The sequence below is a fragment of the Anolis sagrei genome, chromosome 4, assembly GCF_037176765.1.
Source record: "Anolis sagrei isolate rAnoSag1 chromosome 4, rAnoSag1.mat, whole genome shotgun sequence".
Taxonomy (NCBI): Eukaryota; Metazoa; Chordata; class Lepidosauria; order Squamata; family Dactyloidae; genus Anolis; species Anolis sagrei.
The window spans coordinates 72049497-72073318 of record NC_090024.1 but is presented as its reverse complement, the minus strand read 5'-3'; the positions used below and the strand labels follow the sequence as shown (position 1 = coordinate 72073318).

At 43.9% G+C, this 23822-nt stretch overlaps 1 protein-coding gene across 1 annotated transcript; it reads left to right on the top strand.

Annotated features, from left to right (window-relative positions):
• Window positions 1-13728: 13728 nt before the first annotated feature.
• On the top strand, window positions 13729-17515 carry LOC137096806 (tyrosine recombinase XerC-like). Its single transcript, XM_067467040.1, has 2 exons — window positions 13729-13914; window positions 16341-17515. Exons 1-2 carry the CDS (start codon window positions 13791-13793, stop codon window positions 17318-17320), a joined length of 1104 nt encoding a protein of 367 aa, XP_067323141.1. The 5' UTR covers window positions 13729-13790; the 3' UTR covers window positions 17321-17515.
• The last annotated feature ends 6307 nt before the right edge of the window (window positions 17516-23822 follow it).

Sequence of the window (23822 nt, the reverse complement as noted above, 5' to 3'; positions counted from 1 at the left end):
TCGTTGCAGTATGTGCACAAACTACTAGTGCCTACAACAAAACGGACCTTACTTAAAAAATACCCCTCATATTTATGTATGGCAGGCATCCTCTTATGTTCATACATTCAAAGCATAATAAAGTATAGATATGCGGCTTCCAATGTGGTATCAAGAAACATACATGTATATGTATGGGATTGTACTATCATAGGCAGAGTGTCAGGCAGGATGAGTCACCTGGATGGAACAGCAAAGGATTGCACATTTTTCCCTAGAAGTCAAACTGTGTTTATTGTTGCTGCTGGTTGTAGTTGCTATGGCACATGCCCACTTTTGCCCTACATGAAGCAATTGCTGAAGCAGGAAAGCAGCCAGTGGTATTCTTCAAAGTGCTTACCAGACTCAGTGCCTTCCTTTGAGGAATCTTTATATAGAATAAATAATTGGGTGGGCATAAAATAGTGTCTTGCAACTATTCAGTGCTGCACTCTAAAGTCTTGACCTTCAGAGGAAGTCATTGCGGGGCAAGATGACTGTGTAGATCTTTTAGTGCCTCCAAACCATGGTGGCACAAACAAACTACATGGCATTTGTTCCTAGACTCTTCATAACAAAGTACTGATGGAGGAGTTCACCCACACCGCCATAACTGTAGTGTCGAAGGCTTTCATGGCTGGAATTATTGGGTTGTTGTAGGTTTTTTGGGGCTATATGGCCATGTTCTAGAGGCATTCTCTCCTGACATTTCGCCTGCATCTATGGCAAGCATCCTCAGATGTAGTGAGGTCACTACCTCTGAGGATGCTTGCTATAGATGCAGGCGAAACGTCAGGAGAGAATGCCTCCAGAACATGGCCATATAGCCTCAAAAAACATACAACAACCCAATGCCTTAATTAATGCAAGGGAGGGAAAAATGTATATATCACAAATTTTCCATTAGTTCTACATGCACAAATCATAATCTAAGCAATGAGCAACACCTGTTTATAAATCCTACTGCCAGGACAACCAACATGTTTCCCCCCCAAAATGAAGAAATGACAGCTATAGCAACTGTCTTGGTAACCTTGCCAACCTTAATTCACATATGATCCATCCATTATTTCAGTGGATAATCTGCCCACCAACAATGTGGGCACATATGAGATATGCCGCCTGTGTACTAAGTACTCCATTGTAAGAGCAGCACCATACTAATACATCTCTATATCAAAACAGAAACTCTTTCTTATTAATGGAATAAATTCCCTGGAAGTATCCAGGGTAGAAGTGTTTCAATATAAATAACAAACACTTATCTCTAAACTGTCTCTCAGCTTGTCTTCTGATCATAGCTCAAACTCCTGTGTCCTTGAGGCAGATGATGATGAGGCAGCAGTTCAATGCTCTCTGAAAATAATATGTAAATAAGCTGAATACAAGTGCTTCAAAACTGCAGTAAAACTACTTGAAGGAAGGGACAAATGAGGCACGACACAGGAGCGGTAAATGGAAGTTTTGATGTCTTTTTTCTCTTAAAAAAGTAGCTTCTGATCTGAATATCAACAGTAACATGTTTTATCATTCAAAATTAACTCCCCTTAAAGCTAGCATTTTCCCCCATTGGCAAAATGTATGAGCACAGCCTCCACAACTGCTTTTTGTAAAGGAAAAATAACTCCCACGTTGTGTCTTTGACCCCTAGTACTGCTGATATAATACCTTTTTTTCTTGTAAAGTGCCTGTTAAATAAAGTAGCAGTTGAGTGAAACACCTACGCAGGTAAGTGGTTTCAAGATAGCCTCATTGTATTCAATGGAGTTAAACTTGAGCAAAACATGTTTTTTCCTGCATAAGTAACATATCTATGGGAAAAGGAAAAAAATGTTGGTAATGAGGATTTGCTCTCCACATGGCAACCCTGGGCACTGAAAAATATCCTCAGAATAATTGGGAGGCATTTGAGGGCTGTAGCCTAAAGAAGAAATTAAGAAATATCTGTTATACACGTGGAAAACTGCTTCAATACCACTACATGTAGGCCAAAATGTCCATTCTTTGTTATGCTGATAACCTGGTTTAACAAGTAATTAATGCAACTTGGTATTATACCAAAATGACAAAGCTAGGAACTGGTCCTCTTTAGGATGTTTATCACACGTGGCTGTCACTTACTTATTGGTTTCATATTGTACATAAGTGCACAAAAAGTCATTTTATGTTCAAAATCACTGCCTGCCTGCTTGCTTCATCTCTCCTTCCATATCACTCAACATCATAGTGCATTATCCATCTGTGAAACCTAGTTTCAGTGTTTGAAGTGTGTTGCTAGAATGAAATTGCTACAACATGGTTTAGGCAAGGCTAAGCATCCTGAAAGCTCAATTGATTGCATCTAAATTTGAAAATTAAGGACTATCTTAAATATGTCCAACTAAGTTCAAATCTTAGCCATAGGATTAAATCTGAAAGTTCCCTTTTCACTGATGGAATGAGCTTTCTCTGTTGGAGAAAGAGAATCTTTGAATTCAATTATTATTTATTTATTTACAGCATTTTTACCCCACCCTTCTCAACCCTTGAGGGGGGACTCAGAGCAGCTAACAAAGGCAGCAATACAATGCCACAATCAATAACACTGTATAAAACCATGAATGCATACAGAGTTAAAACAATCGTAATTAATTATAACCATTATCATAAGTCATTAAAACAATAGTCAGTACACAAACCCACTGATAGTACCATAAAACCGTATCCTCATACATATCGTCTTGCCAATCAATTTCCAGTCAAAGTGCTGCTTTATGTTTATTGTCCAAAAGCCTGGTCCCAAAACCAAGATTTTAATTTCTTCCTGAATGCCAGGAGGGATGGAGTCAATCGTATTTCATTTGGAGGCACATTCCACAGACAGGAGACTACAGCTGAGAAGGCTCTGTCTCTCATCCCCACCAGCCGCGTTTGCGATGTTGGCGGGAGTGAGAGCAGGGCCTCCCCTGATGATCTTAAGTTACAAGGTGGGACGTAGAGGCAGATGCGTTTGGACAAGTAAGCTGGGCCAGAAGCGTATAGAGCTTTATAGGTAAAAACCAGCACTTTGAATTGAGCTCGGAAGAGGACAGGCAGCCAGTGGAGCTGACACAACAAGGGGGTGGTATGCTCCCTGTATGTAGCTCCTGCTAGTAATCTGGCTGCCGCCCATTGGACTAACTGCAGTTTCCGAACCGTCTTCAAAGGCAGCCCCATCTAGAGTGCGTTGCAGTAATCTATTTGGGATGTGACCAGAGCGTGGACCAGATCAGACTTCCCAAGGTACGGGCGCAGTTGGCGCACAAGTCTTAACTGTGCAAAAGCTCCCCTGGCCACAGCTGAAACCTGAGGTTCCAGGCTCAGCGATGAGTCCAGGATCACTCCCAAGCTGCGAACCTGCGTCTTCAAGGGGAGTGTAACCCCATCCAACACAGGCTGTAACCCTATGCCCTTTTCGGCCTTTCGACTGACCAGGAGGACCTCTGTCTTGTCAGGATTCAGTTTCAATTTGTTAGCCCTCATCCAGTCCAACACAGCAGCCAAGCACCGATTCAAATTCTGGACAGCCTCCTTAGTAACAGGTGGAAAGGAGTGACAGATTTGGATGTCATCTGTGTACAGATAACATCTTACTCTGAAACTCTGGATGACCTCCCCAGTGGCTTCATGTAGATTTTAAACAACATCGGGGACAATACTGAACCCTGAGGGACTCCACAAGACAACTGTTGTGGAGTCGAACAGGTGTCATCCAATAACACCTTCTGGGACCGACCCTCCAGGAAGGACCGGAGCCACTGCAAAGCAGTACCTCCAAGTCCCATTTCTGCGAGGCGTCCCAGAAGGATACCGTGGTCAACGGTATCGAAGGCCGCTGAGAGTTCCAGCAGAACCAACAGGGATGCACTCCCCCTGTCCAGTTCCCAACGTAGATCATCTACTAAGGCGACCAAGGCTGTCTCAGTTTCATGTCCCAGCCTAAAGCCAGACTGTGCCAGATCAAGATAATCGGTGTCTACCAAGAACCCCTGGAGTTGCGAAGCCACCACATGTTCCATGACTTTGCCCAAGTAGGGGAGATTGGAAACTGGCCGATAGTTGACTAATTGCATGGGATCCAGTGATGGTTTTTTCAACAGTGGTTTTATAACAGCCTGTTTTAGGCTGGCTGGAATCTTGCCCTCCTGTAAGGAGGCATTAACCACCACCTTAAGCCATTCTGCCAAACCCCCTCTGGCTTCTTTGATCAGCCAGGATGGGCAGGGGCCTAGGATGCCTCGCCTCTCCAATGATCTTGTCCATGTCCTCGAGTTGAACCAATTGAAACAAATCCATTAAAACCGGACAAGCAGATACTCATGTCATATCCCCTGAGACTGCCATTAAAGTGGCATCGAAATCAGAATGGATCAGAGCTACTTTGTCCGCGAAGAACTGAGCAAATTCTTCACAGCGATCTGTCAAGCCGTCTGGGATCTTGCTCTGCAGTGGATTTAATAGTCCTCTGACAACTTGGAACAGTTCCGCTAGACAGTTCTTCGCAGACACAATATTGGCCGTGATTGATGCTTTCTGTGCAGCTTTATTGCCGTGTCATAGGTCCTTATATAAGAACCCAGACGTGCTTGGGCTGATCCGTTCCGCTTCCAGCACCACACACACTCTAGCCTCCTCTTATTTCACTACATTGCTGCCAGCTACTCAGTAAACCAAGGAGCTGGTTTAGCTCAGTTACTCAAGAGGGGGCATTCTGGAGCGATCATGTCTATAGCCCTGGTCATCTCCCTATCCCATAAAGAGACCAGAGCCTCGACAGGGTCACTTACCGAGGAGGCAGGAAAATCCCCAAGAGCTGTCAGGAATCCATCTGGATTGATAAGTCTCTTGGGGCAGACCATTTTAGTGGGTCCGCCACCCCAGCAGAGGTGGAAAGGCACAGTGAGTCTAAACCTGATCAGGTGGTGGTCGGGCCATGGCAATGGAGCAATGGCCAGCTCCTCCACCCCGCCACCTTCTTCCCATCCCTGAAAGAAAACCAGATCTAACGTGTGTCCTGCACTGTGCAGTGGGGTGGTCAGTACACTAACAAAATCCCTATCCTGTCCCGGTCACCGACCCTCAGACCAACACATTAGAACGTGGTTGACTGTGGGATGGGGCACCTGGTCAGGGGGATGGAATCCTTATAGACAACTGCGACACCACCTCCACGCCCTACAGGTCTCGATTGGTGCTGTACAGAGTAACCTGGTGGACAAAGCTGGGAGAGATTAACACACACACCCAGCCTCATCCAGCCAGGTCCCCAGTATACAAGCCAGGTCTGCATGTTCTTCAAGGATTAAATCCTGAATAATTGATGTTTTACCATTAACTGACCTGGCATTGAACAGCACCACTCTCAGCCAGGAGGGACCGCCTTCCTGGGTACTCAACTTAACTTTGTTAGGAGCCTGGTTTGAATTTATTAAAGTTTTTGCACATTTTTTTTGGCTGAATTGGTAATTTAGAACATTTGTTTGTAGGCCGAATTGGCAATTTAGATTAATCACAAATTCTAGGCTGCATTGGTGGTTTGGGTCTCCCTTTCCTGCATCTCCCCCTACCAATCACCACCCTGATAGGGGACCCCTGGCCAGAACCCACCCCTCCTGCTTGTTCCCTTATCCTATCTCTAGACCATGAATTACATAACAGTCCCTGATTTGGTACATAGTTATTAGATATAAATCTCCCCACCACACCCACCCCCACCCTGCAGCTTCCACCTCCCTCCAGTTTGCTCTGGCCTTCAAACAATGCACAAAGTGCAAGTGCAAATGTAAAGTGCAATGTGTTCAAAAGCAACATAGGTAAACGTGGAAGACAATGTTTTATATAAAGTGCAGGGCAGGCCTCTAAAATATAAAGTGCGATGAGATAAAGTGCAATGGAGATCAAAGTAGGGAATCTAAAAAGTAGGGACCAGGCTTAGCAACAGAGTTAGTTATAGCAGCAGAATAGCAATAGCAGCAAAACAGGTCAACAAGTTCTATAATTGATGGAATAATGAAGATGATAATAATGTCCATTTGTGCTAGTCAAACCAATGTCATACCTCTGTAGTCATTATGCAATTATAAAGGAGCAGCTTCACTGGCCCAGGTCTTGAACAACTGCCCACCCAAGCGACCCGTGGAAGACTAGCCGGCACCAATTGGAATCACAGCAGTCCCATCCCTGCTCCAGTAAATCAACTCCCCAATAATAACTACAGGTGACCCGGTCCAAATGGGAGTGGTCCTTGTCGAACCAAGCAGAGATGGATATAATTAAAGGATACAATTAAAGGCAGGGATGATAAGCAAGGGAGCAGCTGGGAGGCAGAATTTTAAAGCTTCATTCTCCCTCTTGCTTTTCTCACCGGTATAGGGGTGAAGCAGCCAGGATGTCTTCCTTCTCCTTTTCTATCAGGCATGGATGATAAGCAAGGGAGCAGCTGAGAGACAGAAGTTTTAAAGCCTCGTTCTCCCTCTTGCTTCTCTTGCTTTTCTCACCGGTGTAGGGGTGAAGCAGCCAGGACACCCTCCTTCTCCTGTTCTAGCAGGCAGGGATGAGTATAGCTCCATTTATGTTGTGTTCGCTGCTAGATTTTCAGGAACCCAACCCACTCTTAAAAGAGCTAAAAAGAGGAGGCAGAGAAGTCTGTTTTGCCAGATTAGTTGAACGTATTTTTGTTTGAATCTACCCCATTATCTTTAAGATATCTCTGGCCTAGATTCCTCTTCATTATGAACCACACACTACAAATCTAATATGATCTCAACTCAATACATTGGCTTTTGTCTAGGTAACCAATTCAGCTGAATGCCTAATGAAATAAAACTCATTTGGACCAATGTGGACTGAGTCTGGAGAAGATCGGGTCATTTCGATTTGTATCAATGCAATCTGGACATCAAACGTCAGTGCATCTCCAAAAACAATTTCAGCAGCATTTTCCTATTATGGTGGTTGGACTGAAGGATGCAACAGAGTATATTCTCCTGTTTTGTCCTTTTTTGTAGATTTTTTTTGAAAAAGTTTTAAATTTATTATAGACTTAGTTCTCTCACTTTTGTATTAGAAGTACCCAAACATCAGTTCTCCATTTCTAGCCTTCTTCTAATCCAGTACCATGCTTATCTATCTTGAAACTTGCTGGTTATTTGAGTGACTCGACATGAGGGTTTCAGTGTTCTTTCAATGGAAGCATTTTTAAGGCAGTAGTATTTTCCCAAAACTTCCTGCTTCAAATTTGATTTTAGTTTTATTTTTTAAAAGAGTAAAGTGTGATCTTAATCTATGCTGTGCATTTTGGCATTTATTCTTCTTTTCACTATTTCTCCTTTTCTGTCTGTACCATCTTATTTAACTCATCTTTTCTATTCTTTTTCACTCTCATTTGTTCTGGAAGCCATGACTGTGGATTTGGAGGAGTAGGGGAGTAAAATTACCTAGTAAGTCTAGTCTTTGACTCCTCTGGTGCTTACTATCAGGCATGGTATGCCAATCCTGACAATTTCAATATCATAGATTTTAAAAGATAAAACATACTTAATCCCATTCATTATTTGCCATCCTGAAGGTTCAGCCTATAGTTCATCAATATCTTTCAGGGCTTATCCAAAATGAATAATTAAGGTGAAGAATATCACCACAGAATGTTTAATCACCAGAAGAGTTCGTGACCTGAGGTTTGTGTTACAATGGAGTGATAGACCCAATTTGACACACTTCATTTTCTTTCTTTTCATGCTCATTCCTGTCTCCGCTATGAAATTTGAAGGTTTAGAAATGGCACTGCAATTGCCTTTAATAGTGTCTTGTTCAAACTTTACATTCTGAAAGCTAATAGCCCCTTTCAAATGTGTCCGTTTCGCAGTGACCAAATTCACAAAGCTATTTTTAGTGTTCTTCTTTTCAAAATATGGTATTCAAACTATTTTCCCTCTGACACTTTGTATGTGTATTGTGTACTAAACATCAGATACTTCAGCAGAAGGGGCCCCTATGGATGTAGGGCAATGGATGTCTATGAGTGCATCTACACTGTAGAATTAATACTTTTTGATACCACTTAAACTGCTATGACTCAATGTTATGGAATCCTGGGATTTGTAGTTTGGTGAGTCACCAGCTCTGTTTGGCAGAGAAAGCTAAATATCTTTTCAAACTACAACTTCTGTGATTCCAAAACATTGCACCATGGCAGTTAAAGTGGTGTCAAACTGCTTTAATTCTACAGACACTCTTTAAGCTTGGGATCCAAAGATTTAGTGGTACTATGACTCCACATCAGTAACTTGACCACAAGTCTTCTTAATTTATTTTATTCATTCAAATAATCGTATCCTACCCTATATCATGGGATCTCGGGACAATGTATGCATACAATCAATTAGATGAATTCAAACAATATGAAATTCAATACAATAAGACAGACAGATTAAAACATATTAATCAATTTACCAAATTAAAACAAGTGCAAGGGTTAAAATCATGTACATTTTGAAAGAAATTAGTTAGGCCCCTCCAAAGCCATATTGTAACTTGGCCTTAACCAAACTCAGCATCAGCACCACTTCCAAAGGGAAGACTTTCTGCAGAAGGCATATGGTATGAGAAAAGGTCTTCTTCCATAAGCTCCTGCTATATATTGGTCTCCCTGATGGAACAAAGATGGGAGTCGCCTCGACAGACTTCAGTCTCTGGGCAGACATATGCCATATGAAAAGAGACATTACTTTAAATAACTGATTCCATGCTGTTTTTGGCTTGAATGTTGCCACCAGCATCAGGCAGTAATGCTGAACCTTTAATGATTTAACCCTCCCCCCACTTCCTACTTCATGATATCTATCACTACATGTAGAGCCACTTTATTCAGAGTGCACTTTACTATATCATGAATATGCAATCAGAATTTTATTACATTTTACAAAGAGTCCTCGGCATCAACTACTCATACGTCGAGGATGCAAATAGAATTATGAGTATAGATTATCACAGCTTGTTAAACCTGGGTTACAATAAAAAGCACTGTCTCAACAAATACATTTCACTGTACTTTTTATTTTGATGTGTTTTACACTCCCTCCCCAAAGTTTCTCTGGAAACAATTGTACAATCATCTTTACAAAGTTGTAAAGTATCATTAAAGAAGTCATTATTGTAAAGTCAACTAAAATTTAAAAGGCAATTAAATAGATTACCACTATTTAAATGAAACCCAATATTTAAAATATTTAAAAAGCATTCAGTAAAATGAACAATCAAAGGAGTACTACACCCCACCTTTAAAAAAACTATTTGCACAACTAATTAATGACCATAATGTGCTGCTTTTAGACAAATGTAATACCATCAGCATTTCAAGAAATCCAGAATACGCACAGATTTATTTAATTTTATTAAAGTCACTGAATCCAGAGTTTTGCAAACACTGCCATGCATAGACCATCATAGCCTCCATCCAAGTGAGTAATATTTGTAGCAGTTATATTTGCTTTGCAGTATCAATACCTACATTGTCTAGAGTTTGGTGATAAGTTCACTTCAATTTTAGAAACAAAAAAGGATCATTATTTTGGGAGGTATTAAATGGGAATCCATTTAAATTAGTTACCTTGATCAGAAGCAAAACCAAGAAACCAAATGAATGACCACTCTTTTTCTTCTCTACCACATCACTCTATATTTCCTCAATTTTCCAACCAACTTTCTCTTGCTACTGGACTGTTTAATAGCATTCAAGGCTCTTGAATCAATTTTCATGCTCTACCAGCCATATCATGAACCAATCTATTTGTTTGCTTGTGATTTCTTCCCATCCAGGAAAAGCATGAAGCATGAAGGCATTTTGTAGTGCTGATTCTGGACCTGCTGGTCAGGATTTGGGGTCCCAGAAGATGTACACTCCACAGGAATACTGCCATCCCAGATCTAGAATGGATGCAAATATCAAATCCTCTTCAGGTAGAAAATGTTGCCAGAAGTGGAATATATTTCAGATAGTTTTGTTGGGGTTATCCACAATTGCTCGTCTTATTTATAAACATATTAAGGAAAGGATAGAGGTTATGGTGATAATGGAGCCAGGACTTGAAAGGTCAAAGTGCTATGACTTTTTGATTAGCAGGGCAATTACAGACAGTCCCCAAGTTACAAACAAGATAGGTTCTGTAGATTTGTTCTTAGTAAGTCAGAACATGTATATATTTTAAGTGTAACTCCAGCCAAAAATACATATATGTTAGATCTGGATCGCATAGGGAATGCTTGCTTTTATATTTTGTTATAATGTTGCTGTTTATTCTATATTTTATGCTGCTGTTGTGTATTTTAATGGGTTGCCTTTTAACTATGTTGATCGAGTTGGTCCTCACGTAAGTCACCCTGAGTCCTTTTGGGGAGATGGAGGTATAAAAATAAAGTTATTATTATTATTTTACTGATACAAAAACATAGTATGTCACAGCAAACGAGATATATATGCTGGATTTCATATCACAAAATCACAAGTCGAACTCTTCTCAATTTTTTTTGTCGTGTCAGGAGTGACCTGAGAAACTGCAAGTCACTTCTGGTGTGAGATAATTGGCTGTCTGCAAGGATGTTGCCCAGGGGACGCCCGGATGATTTGATGTTTTATCATCCTTGTGGGAGGCTTCTCTCATGTTCCCACATGAAGAGCTGGAGCTGATAGAGGGAGCTCATCCTCCTCTCCCCGGATTTGAACCTGTGACCTGTTGGCCTTCAGTCCTGCTGGCACAGGGGTTTAACCCACTGCGCCAATGGGGGCTCCTCAAATGATGTGTGCAGATCCAGGTAAGGTGGCTTTTTGCAGTTGACATATCATGATTTTGTCAATATTTATTGTTTCCAAATGCTGGCGGAGGCCTTTTGGCATGGCATTGTGTTCCGAAACTTTGTCAATCTGGATTTGAAAGTCCCACAGTATTTTTGCATGTTCATTTTCCACTACCTTTGCAGGTTCATGATCCCACCAGTTCTTTACTACTGGCAGGTGGTACTTGTGACATAAATTTCAGTGAATCATTTGGGCCACAGAGTTGTGCCTCTGTTTGTAGTCTATTTGTGTGATTTTCTTGCAGCAGCTGAGGATATGATCAATGGTTGTGGAAAAGAAAAAAGTTTGGATTATCTGTGTTGATCAATGGTTTTATCAGCTTCCTTGCACAGTCTGCATTTTGGGTCATCAACTGATTTTTCAATTGCCTTAATTGCCTTTGTCCTGATGGCTTGCTCTTAGGCTACAAGAATCAGGCCTTCTGTCTCCTTCTTCAGTGTTCCATTTGTCCAGGTCTTCTCCTTATTGACGTTTCCTTCAAAAAAAAATTGAAGGGAAAGTTATTGTTGTTGTTGTTGTTGTTGTTGTTGTTGTTGTTGTTGTTGTTAAGGGTTAGCTCACCTGTGGCATTTGTTTTGCTTTCTGTGCCTCTGTTCAGAAGATTTCACCTCACTTTCTGTCCTTGTAATAATTGGATTTTGAAAAAAAAATTGCTTGTGGAAACTAGTTTTCCTCTCCCCAAGCAGTGGGGAGAGAAGAAAACAGTTTGTCTGCCTCCCACGAGGGAGGGAGGGGTCACGTGATCCCTCCAGGAGGCAGAGGGCGTTGCCTGCTTTGCAGGCGTGAGCCCAACAGGCGCATTCCGCGCCTAGAAGCTGGAGGGAACGGACGGGTGCGGGAAGAAGGAAGACGAAGAGGCCGAGAAGGCAAGAAGAGCTGGTAAAAGAAGAGAAGATTAGACTAAAGAAGACAAGAAGAATAGGAGATTGGAAGAAAGAAGAGACAGCACGGGATTTAGTGGAGACCTTCAGGTCTGTTGCGGGGCTGGGGGGGGCTAGTGATTAGTTGCTCCCCCCCCACTATCTCCGGTTTTCGGTTGGGGTTGGGGGCGATTGGGGCGGGGGCGGGCCCGTGCCTTTTCTCCCTCCGCTCACCCAGCTCCCGGCTTGGTGTTGTTGGCCTAGGAGCTCGACCGCGGCCTTGTGGGTGGGTGTGGGGTGCTCGGCTGGTCTTCGCCCCTGTCCCCGGCCCCCCCCACCTTTCTTCTTCCTCCTCCTCCGGCGGGGGGCTGCCGATCGCCGCCGCTGGGTCCGGGCGGTTGGCGGTGGCGCTCCGTGCCGGCGGGGGTGTCTAGGTGACCGTGCAGCCGTTCATGTTGGGCCGGGGGCGGGGGCCGGCCCGGGTGCGGCGCCCGGCTCGGCCCCCCCTCCCCGCCGCATGCGTCTATTGCAGGCTGCAGCCGGGGCGCCCTTCGCTATAACGTCGATTGGGAGGCAGAGGGGCTTGCTACGATTATTTTCAATCGGGCCCCAACTATTTTGGGCGCGTCTGGGCGCCATTTTGTTTTAGCTCGAATGGGCGCCATTTTGTTTTGGCGCGAACGGGCGCCATTTTGTTTTGGCGCGAACGGGCGCCATTTTGTTTTGGCGCGAACGGGCGCCATTTTGTTTCTCCCGTTTACGGTGGCGCAAACGTGCGCCATTGCTTAACGCGAGCTGGTGCTACTTTGTTCGCCTTTGATTTCGGCGCGTAGGGGCGCCATGTTGTCTCCCCCTCGTGTATTGGAGCAAACGGGCGCCATTTGGCGAGTTGAGCAGGCGCCCTTTTGGTTTCGGCGCGAGCGGGCGCCATTTTTTAAGGACGCACATAGATGCCAGTGCCATGCTATAGTTAGATGACCATCATTTCTTTGGGAAGGCTATATAACTATATAAATCTAATATACAATGATAAATGTATATTCAAAAAAAAAAAAAAAACCTCAGTGCGGAGACTAAATCCAGGAGGTCGTAGGCCTCCAGTAGCTGATGATAACTTTGGCTTTAAGCCAACAATATAGGGACATATTTATATACATTGGTTGGACTACAATTGCTATCAAACGCAAGGGGTATCTAAACATGCAAATGTGAATAGATCAATTGACCCCAGGGGGCGCGGGTTAGGTGCTACCAGTTTATCAACCCCAAGGTATAATTCGAAATGCAAATGTTAGTAGGTCAATGGACCCTAGGGGAAGTGGGTGATATACTGTCAAGTGCCCATAACGCTTGCTGGACTTGTGAAGATCCTAGATACAGGCGGGGGCCAGCTGGCATTGGGGTGGGATTGCAGCCAGCCTCAGATTGGAACTAGGCTGAATTATGCCGGTTAAGAAGGACACCCAGCCCTGGCTTGACAGATATGTGGAAATGACAAAGACATTGTTAATTTTCTTACAGGAATGGCACCTAAGAAGAATGTCGGCGGCCCTAAAGGGAAGGGACCCGCAAAGAAGACGTCGGCAAAACGTCCCATTTCGCCGCGAGCCTCATCATCTGATGATGAGGGCATTTCGGCCGAAGATCTTGATGCCTTAATTGCCAGAATGGACAAATTTGAAAGGGAGAGGGGTTTGGCTGTGCGGGAGGCTGGGCCGCGCCCTGCGCGGAGGGCCAGCAGAAAGCTAATCTTTAACAACTTGCTTTCCCGCATGTCTGTTTTAGAAGCTGGAAAAGGAGCCGGGGCTCAGCGGAGAGACCAGGCCGGCCCAGCAGAGAGCGTTCAGAGTGATCAAGATCCCCCTGCTCCTGAGTCACCTCTGCCACAAGCTGTCGGGGACCAAGAGGGCTCCTCGACCCCTGTTTTATCTCAATCGCAGGCGGGCGAAGGTCAAGAGGCCGCAGCCGGTGGTGCATCAGTCCTGCCTGGCCCAGCTCAGGCGACGTCGCGGCGCCAAGCTGCCAGGGCGGTACAACAGCCCATGGCGTTGGCAATGCCGGACGAGGTGCCAGCTCATCTTGCACCACCGGGCAGGGGCGAGACGGCTACATCGAGCCCTGCCGCATCGCAAGCTGTGACACTGGAGGGACCTTCTACGTCCTCAGGTAACACCAACACACTGGTCTGGCCATGGGGTCGAGACCAGACACAAAACACTACACTCTCAGACGTTGAGGTGGCCGCAGTCGCGGCTGGAGTGCCAGCTGCAAAAGCTGGGCTTCAGGTGGCCACTTTGGCCCCAATATCGTTAGAAGCAGCAAGGACAGGAGAGTCAAACCAATTCTGGGGAACGGATAAATGGGTGCTGCCGGTAATCACAACAGCGGCCTCTGCTTCCCTGGGTTCCCATTTGTCCCAGAAGACCATAGATAAAATTCTTAGAAACGAATACATTGACATCTTTTCGCTATATTTTAGAGAGTTGGAAAAGAAAGAGAAGGAGGATCTAGACGAAGAAAGAAAGGAAAAGCTTAAAAAGAGGAGGGTAGAACAAAACTGGAGGAATTGGATAGCTTGCTACACCATATATGCTTCGTTGTTGGTAGAAGCCCACCCTTACAGGGCCAAGTCCCTTTTCAAATATCAAAATATTATATATGGGGCTTACGTCAATTACTCAGGACAGGCGTGGCTGGTCTACGACAGCCGTTTTCGTGCTGAGGCCGCCACGAAGCCTAATAAGCGTTGGGACCTCATTGACAGCCAGCTGTGGATGGAGGTAATGAATTCGACCAGATCAGTATCTGTCGAGAAGGCCGATAGCGGCCACACCATCCAGAATGCAAAATCGCTGCTGCCCTTTCGGCAGGGAGGCCCAGCACAGCAGATGCAAAAGCAAAAAAGTATGTGCTGGGAATTTGCGGCTCAGGGAGTCTGCGCACGCAAGAACTGCAAATTTCAGCACGCCTGCTCCATTTGTCAAGGAAAGCATTCAGCTAAGAGTTGCTTCAAGGGAAAACCCACACGAACAACACCAAGAGAGGCCCAGTTCAGCCGAAATAACACAACTCAACTTAGCGTTCCAAAAGGGCCCCAGCCCAATTAAAGTGGGGCCCCTTAGCGGGTGGCTAAAAAGGTACCCTAATAGAGCTGCGGCAACCTATTTGCTTCGCGGATTTGTGGAAGGGTTTAGAATTCCGGCTCATGGGCCTCGTTCCCCTGGGTTAGCACCCAATTTAAAGTCGTTGCTGGGTTTTGAAAGCATAGTTAAGCAAAAGATTGACAAAGAGCTAAGGGAAGGTAGGGTTGCTGGTCCTTTTGCTGCACCTCCCACGGCTCAATTTAAGGTTTCCCCATTGGGAATAGTCCCCAAGAAAGCCATTGGGGAATACCGCCTCATTCACCATTTGTCCTATCCCAAAGGGAGATCGGTGAACGACGCAATTCCCGATGAACAATGCTCGGTTAGCTATACATCGTTTGAGGCAGCTGTGCAGCTGGTGCGGCGTTATGGGCCGGGAGCCGAGCTGGCCAAATGCGATATTAAATCTGCATTTAGGCTGCTCCCGGTACACCCAGAGGATTTTGAGCTGCTCGGTTTTCAGTTCCAGGGTTTGTTTTACTTCGATAGGCTTTGCCCATGGGGTGTGCAGTGTCCTGCGCAACCTTTGAAGCGTTCAGTACGTTTCTCGAATGGGCAGTCAAAACAAAATCGGGTCTTAGAGGCGTCGTACATTATTTGGACGACTTTCTTTTTGTAGGGGAGGGCAATTCAGGAGACTGCCTAACACTGATGCACGCCTTCCAGCAGTTGGCGCACTCGCTGGGTGTGCCTTTAGCGGAAGAAAAAACAGAGGGTCCCCTCACAGCGTTAACATTTTTGGGAATAGAGCTGGATACTGTTAACCAGTTTTCCAGGTTGCCGGTCGAAAAAGTGATAAGTTTAATTGACAAAATTGAACAGTTTAGGTTACGGCGGAAAGCCACGCTTAGAGAATTCCAGCAAATAATTGGCCATTTAAATTTCGCGTGTAAGGTGGTGGCACCAGGGCGGGCTTTCCTTCGGAGACTATGTGATGCCATTTCCGGCGTAGCTTTGCCACACCATCGCATCAGGCTGACATTGGAAATAAAAGCGGATTTGGACATCTGGCTACAGTTCCTGCGCCAGTTTAACGGAGTTTCCTTCTGGCGCCAGGAGTTGTTGATACATAATGCTTTACAAGTCGCCTCGGATGCCTCGGGTTCAATTGGATTTGGAGTTTATTTTGAGGGACGCTGGTGCGCCCAGAAGTGGCCCGAGGAGTGGCATACACTAGGCATTACTTCAGACCTGACCTTTTTGGAATTCTTTCCCATTTTGGTAGCTGTCTACCTTTGGGCTGATAAGTTTGCCAACTCCACGGTCCACTTTTGGTGTGATAACATGGCCACAGTTCAAGTTATCAACACGCTCACATCCAAATCACGTAGGGTTATGGGCGCTATTCGGCCATTTGTGCTACAATGTCTTAAGTTTAATGTCTTGTTTCGTGCATTCCACGTCGCGGGTCTTCACAACGCCTTAGCTGACGCTCTGTCTCGTATGCAGATGGAGCGATTCAGGCTGCTGGCACCCGCCGCGGACGCCTACCCGGAACCCATGCCAGACCATCTTTGGAAGGCTGGAGTGACGAAGCAACATTAGGTATGAATTTGGCTCTAGCACCCAGTTCGCGTAAATCTTATGCCAGGGCAGTACAGGAGTTTTTAGATTTTAGAAAGCACTACAACTTACCTGAAGTTATGCCGGTACCTTATGATCAGTTGACCCAGTTCTGTGTATATCACAAGAGGAGGGGCTTGGCAGCGCAATCTATTAGATCAAAGTTGTCGGCGCTCGCATACTGGTTTAAGGCCCAGGGGATTTGCGACAGCACCGACGACTTTCGTCTCCAAAAAATTTTAACCGGATGGGCCAGGCAGCGCGGGCATCCCAAGGATGACCGTCAGCCACTCACGCCGGTAATTCTGAGGGGTATGAAACAACTTTGGCCCAGTTTGTGCACAACACTCTACGAACAGCTTTTATTCCATGCGGCGGCGTTGACTGCATTTTTTGCAGCTCTTCGGGTGAGTGAATTGGTGGCCTTATCCAAAAAAGATACCTCACACCGCGCGCTATTATTTTCAGATGTCAAAATCTTTCAAGAGTCTATGGAAGTCACAATTAGATCTTCTAAGACGGACCAGGGCTCGAGAGGCCAGGTGCTCAGGCTCCTCAAATGTGGGGAAGAAGAGCTTTGCCCCGTGATGGCCATGACACGTTTCACGGCACTTCGGGGCAATGGCGGTGGTTACTTATTTTGTCACCAGGACGGAAAACCATTGACAAAGTTTCAGTTTTGGGCTATCACAGCCAAGGCCCTCGACCTTCTTGGATTGGGTCACCTTAAGTTTGGGACCCACTCATTTAGGATTGGAGCAGCCTCCGCAGCAGCAGTGATGGGATACAAGAGTGAGGAAATAAAGGCCCTGGGCAGATGGAAATCTGGTGCTTTTAAAGGCTACATACGGGTAGTTTCCTCATAACTTGTTGTTATCGTTGCAGGTCGAGTAGGGCTGGTTCATAGAAGAAAGGTCCTGGTTTGCGGACACAGTTATGTGTTCTGGGCAAGGAGAGAGGCCCAGAGGACTGCCTTTGGCCAGCACTTGAGCCTCGCGGCTACTGCAACCGTGGAATGGAGAGGCGTAAGAGGCCTTCGTTGGGATGGTTTGTGCCCCTTGTTGTTTAGTGCCAGGAGCGGGCCCCCTCCTGATGTTTTGGTTATCCACCTCGGTGGAAACGATTTGGGCCTTTTAACAGGCAAAGCCCTCTTTGTGCAAGCGCGGGCTGACATTAGAAAGATTTGGCGGACATGGCCCCGGGTACACGTCGTGTGGTCTGATATTATACCACGTCGTAGATGGCTAGGTGGAGGCGACGTGCGTAGGCTGGAAAAAGCCAGAAAGCGGGTGAACCGGGCCATGCGTGTTTTCATGATCCATCAGAGGGGTCATTACATTGAGCACCCAGGCATCATACGTGATGACGAATCGCTATACCGTGCTGACGGGGTGCACCTTTCTGAAGTGGGCAACCAACAGTTTCTGTTGAATTTGCGAGAAGGTATCCAGAGGGTGTTGGAGGAATTGGTGGGGGATGGGGTCGAAATAGACATTTGACCCCAATCCGTGGCATAAATAGTTAGGGAAATTCCTGTTAGTCGGTGTGCACCTAGGGCACCCCTTTAAGGGGTGACAGGTCATTAAGTTGAACATTCACCTACGTTAAAGGGTGAAGTGTTGTTAAATGGCCTTGAATGAGATGAGTCGGGAGGCGAAAGCTGGGAAAACAGACTCCTCATTCATTTCCCTTCATGGTGTCTGGTTTTAAGACCAGATAACCCAGGTGCTTCGCCCGGAAATTATCATTGGCGGGTAGCGTGGCTACCTGGGTTAGTTTTTCACCAGTTCCTGGCACCCTTAAGTTAGTTAAGAAGTTAAATAGGTAACGTTAAATAAAAGTTGCCCAATTTCAATCCAAATATTGGTGTTGTGTCGTTTATTCTCGCGTTTTACTTCGGGGGTTGGTAGACAAAAGGATTTGTGAGAAAGCTTCAGTGGAGAATCTTTTCCCCATGACAATTCTCTCAGGAATGAATTTCTCTTCTGAGAGGTAGATTTCTCTCACTTTCTGTTGTCTCATCCCTTAAAATGACTCTTAACTATGAGTCATTTGTAAGTCAAATGTTTGTAACTTGGGAGTGCATGTATATCATCTTCATTTCCTGCCCCTATCACCAGGCTTTATTGTTTCATCTGCACTTAACTAGAACCCCCAATGTTGCCAAGGGCAGGGGACTGATTTACTCACTAACACATTTTGTTGTGGTCTATTCCAGTGATAATCTCAAATAATTTGCAAATGAGTTTGGACATGTTAACTTTATAGAATAAAGGATTTTAGTGGAGATTAAAAGTCCTAGACATGGCTTCTTAGGATAGATCGATAGAGTTACCAAATATATAAATATTTTTATACATGTGGGGTGTTTTGCCACATTTTTAAACATGGTCTGTCATGATGATCAACTGGACTTCAGAGGATACCAGTGTACCCTGGAAAATGAGTGGCCATGGTTATCATGGCTGGATGACCAGTTTTCAATTATTTGTCCATGTGTAAGCAGATTATATTGTTGTTTCTGCATATCTATTGAATAACCTATTGTTAAAACCTAACATAACATAGGCACAACAAACAGCCCCTTGGGAGATGCCAAGAGAGATGACCAGGCCCTGCGTGAGAATTCTTGTGGCTCCTGGGCCGCCTCCTCTCACAGATAGACTGGGTAACCAAGATGACAGCCCCCCCTCCCCCCCCAGATTGAAAGTTCTGCTGCTTAACACCAGGTTGGTTAATGGAAAGACAATGGCCACCCAAGGTTTAACTTTGGATGAACATGCCAATCTGGCTTGCATAACTGACACCTGGCTGGATGAAGCAGGAGGTGGGGGGGGGGGGGGGAATAATCTCACCCAACTTTGTCCACTAGGCTTCAGTGTGCAGCAGCAGGGTGAGTGGCCAGGATAGAACAAGGATTCTGTTGGTGTACCATACACCTCGTTGCTCAACAGTCTGAGCTAGCCAGGTCTCAGACCTGGTGTTGGAGTCCCAAAGGTTAGTCATGCTTAGGGACTTTAGCATTCATGCCGAGATCACCCTGTCAGGAGCAGCTCAGGACTTCATGGCCACCATGGCAACCATGAGTCTTTCTCAAATGGCATCTGGCCCCACCCATAGTGCTGTACACACATTAGACCTAGTCTTCTGTACAGGGTGGGATGATAGTGACAGTATATTGGGGAAACTTTCCAATATACATGAACTGATCACTATATGGTCAGGTTTAGACTCACTGGGGCTTTAAACCTCTGCAGGTGTGGAGGACCGATTAGGAAGTTCTGCCCCAGGAGACTTATGGATCCTGACAGATTCCTGGCAGCTCTTGGGGATTTTCCAGCCACTTTGTTAGGTGATTCTGTCAAAGCTCTGGTGGACCTTTATAACATGGAGGTTTTTCTGATGATCAGAGAATTGGCCATCCACTCAATCTAGAGTACTGTCAACTTCAAATAGACATAAACCAATTTCTATAAGACTGATGTAAAATGTTCACCGAAAGGTATCAAACATTAGCAACCTGGCTGCTGTATTTTCATTAGCTGCAGTTTCAATATGAGAAAATTCATGTGGAATGTATTGCAGTCATCAAAATGGGAGGTGATTAAAGCATTGATCATTGTGTCCAGATTAAATGGTAAAACATCTTGAATGTATTACTCTATTAATGTTAGCACTGGAAACTTACATGCTGAATGGCAACAGTTAAAAATTAGGAGTTTTTACCAAACTATTAAGCACTCCTTCATTTTTTTTTAAAAAGTCACTACATAAAACAAGAGATTTCTTATTAAGTGTATGCATAAGAAAGACTATTTTATTTAATGATTGAGGCTATTTAAACATCCAAACTGACAATAGATGTAGTGTAATTTACCATAAAAATAAGAGTATTCACTTAAACAACAAAATGTATTGGTGTGGTACTACTATCTGTTCTGCTGTTCTGCACTTGCTGGTCCCTCTCATTGCTTTCAATGAGCAAGTGGCACTGAGCACATGCTTAATCTTACAAATTGAAATTAATGAGCCATTTACTGGTTGCTGGGCAGACTTTTACACCTGGCAATGAGGCAATGCTCCTGCTGTTCTGAGCCATTCTTGGATTACAATCACATATAATGGAACTAGTGGTGCACATCTGGGATGTTCAGTGAAGCAAGAAATTGTGATGTGATGCACTGTGTGCATAATCTCTGTTTTACTCCAAAGGATTTCTTTCTCAGGCAGTAAAAGAGCTGGAGAGGGAGAATTATCATTTCCACAGCTACTGTTTTATATATTAATTTCTTGAAAGTGATTGTTTAATGTTGAGATGTTTTTCAACTTTTTAGTTTTAATGCATATGTTTTAATTTGTATGTCTATTTATTCGGCATTGAATTGTTGCCTAATTGCAAGCTGCTCTGAGCCCCCCTTCAGGTGAGAAAGGCGGTGTATAAATATAGTAAGTAAATAAATAAATAAATAAATAAAATAAGAGTGAACAATTGCAGCAACAGCTAATTTTTCTCCCCATGATGGGCCACAATTATGCCCTTTAAGCCTAAAACTGGCCAAAAAGGTACTCTCAATATGATAGTAAGTTGGTTTATTTCAGATCCTATTTTTGGTTGATATCTGATTATTTCTGAATATTTTAGGGATCAGATGAATATTGCATGTCTGCCATTTTTCCAGGTGGTATCCTCGTTATTGCTGTTGTTTGCCTTAAGTCATTTCTGGCGTATGGTTAAGCAAACATATTATGGGGTTTGTTGGCAAGATTTTTTCAGAAGAGGGTTGCTTTTCCCTTCTTCTGAGGCTGGGAGAATGTGCTTTGCTTTAGGACATTCAATGAGTTTCCATGACTGGACAGGGATTGATGGTGCTTTCAATGCAAAATGTGAGAAATTCCATTAATTTATTTACTACATTTATATACCATCCCTCTCAGCCTGCAGGGTGGTTCACAGTCGTTAACTAGACCATAAAATACAATTAAAACATTAAAATAATATAAAACCACAGCAAAGCCAATAACAAACATATATCATGTTTTCCATATATAGAAGGGAAAGGCAACCCTCATGTTTTCCATATATTCCAGGATATATGTTTTCCATATATTCCGTATATTCTCAGAAGAAGGGAAAGGCAATTCTCATGCTTCCATATATTCCATGAGTTTATGAGAGTTGCTGATCTGCAAAATGAGGTGCTGTTTATCCTGATTGAAAGGATTTAAATCTGTATGAATGAAGCAGAGGTAGGCAACTTCATTTTTGCATGTGATCTCATTGTTTACTTAGGCAGGTATCCACACTTTTTGATGGATGGGGGTTTCATGTGAGGATATTCTGACTGAAGGTATTCTGAAAAATCACCCTTTATCTACAAGTGGCTATTTTATTAAATAAAAAAATACACAAACACATCAGTATGTGGAAATGATGCTAGTCACTCAGGCTGAAATTATTCTTTAATGAAGCTGTTTGGGCAAGGGATTCATTCTTAAGATAGTTCGAGAAATCAGGAAAAGAGGGCAGCACAACAATCCAAGGGTGTGATAGTGTGAAGAAATGATCAAGTCAGGAGAAATCATGATAGTATACAAGAAAAAGATAGTATACAAGAAAAAGGACTTAAGAGGAGTTAAACCCAAAAGAAGAGTAGTTGGAGTTGGAACCTAAGATCATTAAGAAGGGAGTCCATGGCCATGGTTGGAATAGTGAAGGAGTAAAAGAGGGATGCAGAAATAAGAACATATGAGGGAAAGGGAGGAAGAAAGAAAAGTTCCAAGAACCAGAAAGAGGACTATGAGGAGGTGCAAAGAGTGAAAGGGGTGCCCCAAAATATTTTACCACCTGAGACAAAGACCATGATGGTGAGTCTCCCGCTCCCTGCTGAATAAATGACAAGACTGGTGGTTACATTTCTTCCAGCACTGAAAATGGCTCTGTGTTCTTCAATTTACCCAAATGCATCAATCTAGCTTGCATGAATGCTTGGCAGGACACATGACCATGGTTCATAGTTCTGTTTTCATTGCATCAGTGCTGTCTCCCCAGCAGTCCTAGATCAATTCAAATTTGAGAGCTATTTCTGTAAGCTTGGGATCCTGAGAACAAAATGTATTCGGACTATGTATTGTTGAAGGTTTTCATGGCCAGAATCACTGGGTTGTTGTATGTTTTTTGGGCTGCTTGGCCATGTTCTAGAAGCATTCTTTCCTGACATTTTGCCTTCATCTGTGGCAGGCATAATCAGAGGTTGTGAGGTAACCTCTGAGAATGCCTGCCACAGATGCAGGTGAAACGTCAGGAGAGAATGCTTCTAGAATGGCCGTACAGCCTGAAAAACTACCCATTCTTTTTTTTGTCATGGGTTTAAAGTACTACAAATCTTAGTAAGGATTCCAGAAGGCTCATGCAAAGGAAATCAGATGTGTGACTCCTATATTACTACTTTTTCTGAAGCTCACAAGAAAGCCTGCCTGATGTTGAGTACATGGCAATCATAATGCAACCTAGCATTCTTTAATTATCATAAAAAGGAATTAATTATCAGTGATGTCTTATTTTGGTTTAGTTATTTCCAACCTCTGATCTTGGCTTCCCACAGGGAAAATGAGTGTTCTGTGTCTAAAAGGGTTCTTTCTTGTTTCCTCTGTATTTATACCAATACAAATTCAGACTTCCTGCCAATAAAGTCAGTCCTATGAGTGAGAGACTTCCAAGTTACTAGCCACAACAGCACTGTTTAGGTCTTGCAGACTCTGGGCCACGGCTTCTGTGATTGAGTCTATTCATCTGGATGATGATGATGATGATGATGATGACGACGACGACAATGATGATGATGATTATTATTTGATACACAGCAAGATTGGTACATAGCAAACAAGATCACTATGATGGCTCTTGTATTTGATCACACGCCACACATCATCATCATCGTTGTCGTCATCATCATCATCATTATCTTGATTTATATCCAATCTTTCTCCCTATGGGGACTCAAGCCACACAATGCAATGAGAATTTCAAATAAAGCAAATACAAAAATGAGGAAAAAACAATTAAATATTTGTGTGTGAACGTAAAGTTAAAATACAATTAAAGTACAACAACTACAACTAAAATTCCATTTAAAACGGGCTATTTTCCCAGATATTCACATCCTCCATAGTAGTTTGTCCCTCATCCTCCCCCAAATGCCTGCTGGCACAGAAATGTCTTTAGTTGCTTTTTTTCTTATTCCACTGTTCTTTACTTTACCAAGCATTACCATCTTTGCTATTGAGTAATCTCTTTTCATTAGATGGCCAATAGTCCTGTTTGGCCATCTTGGCTTTTATGGAGAGTTCAGGCGTGATTTGTTCTAGGGC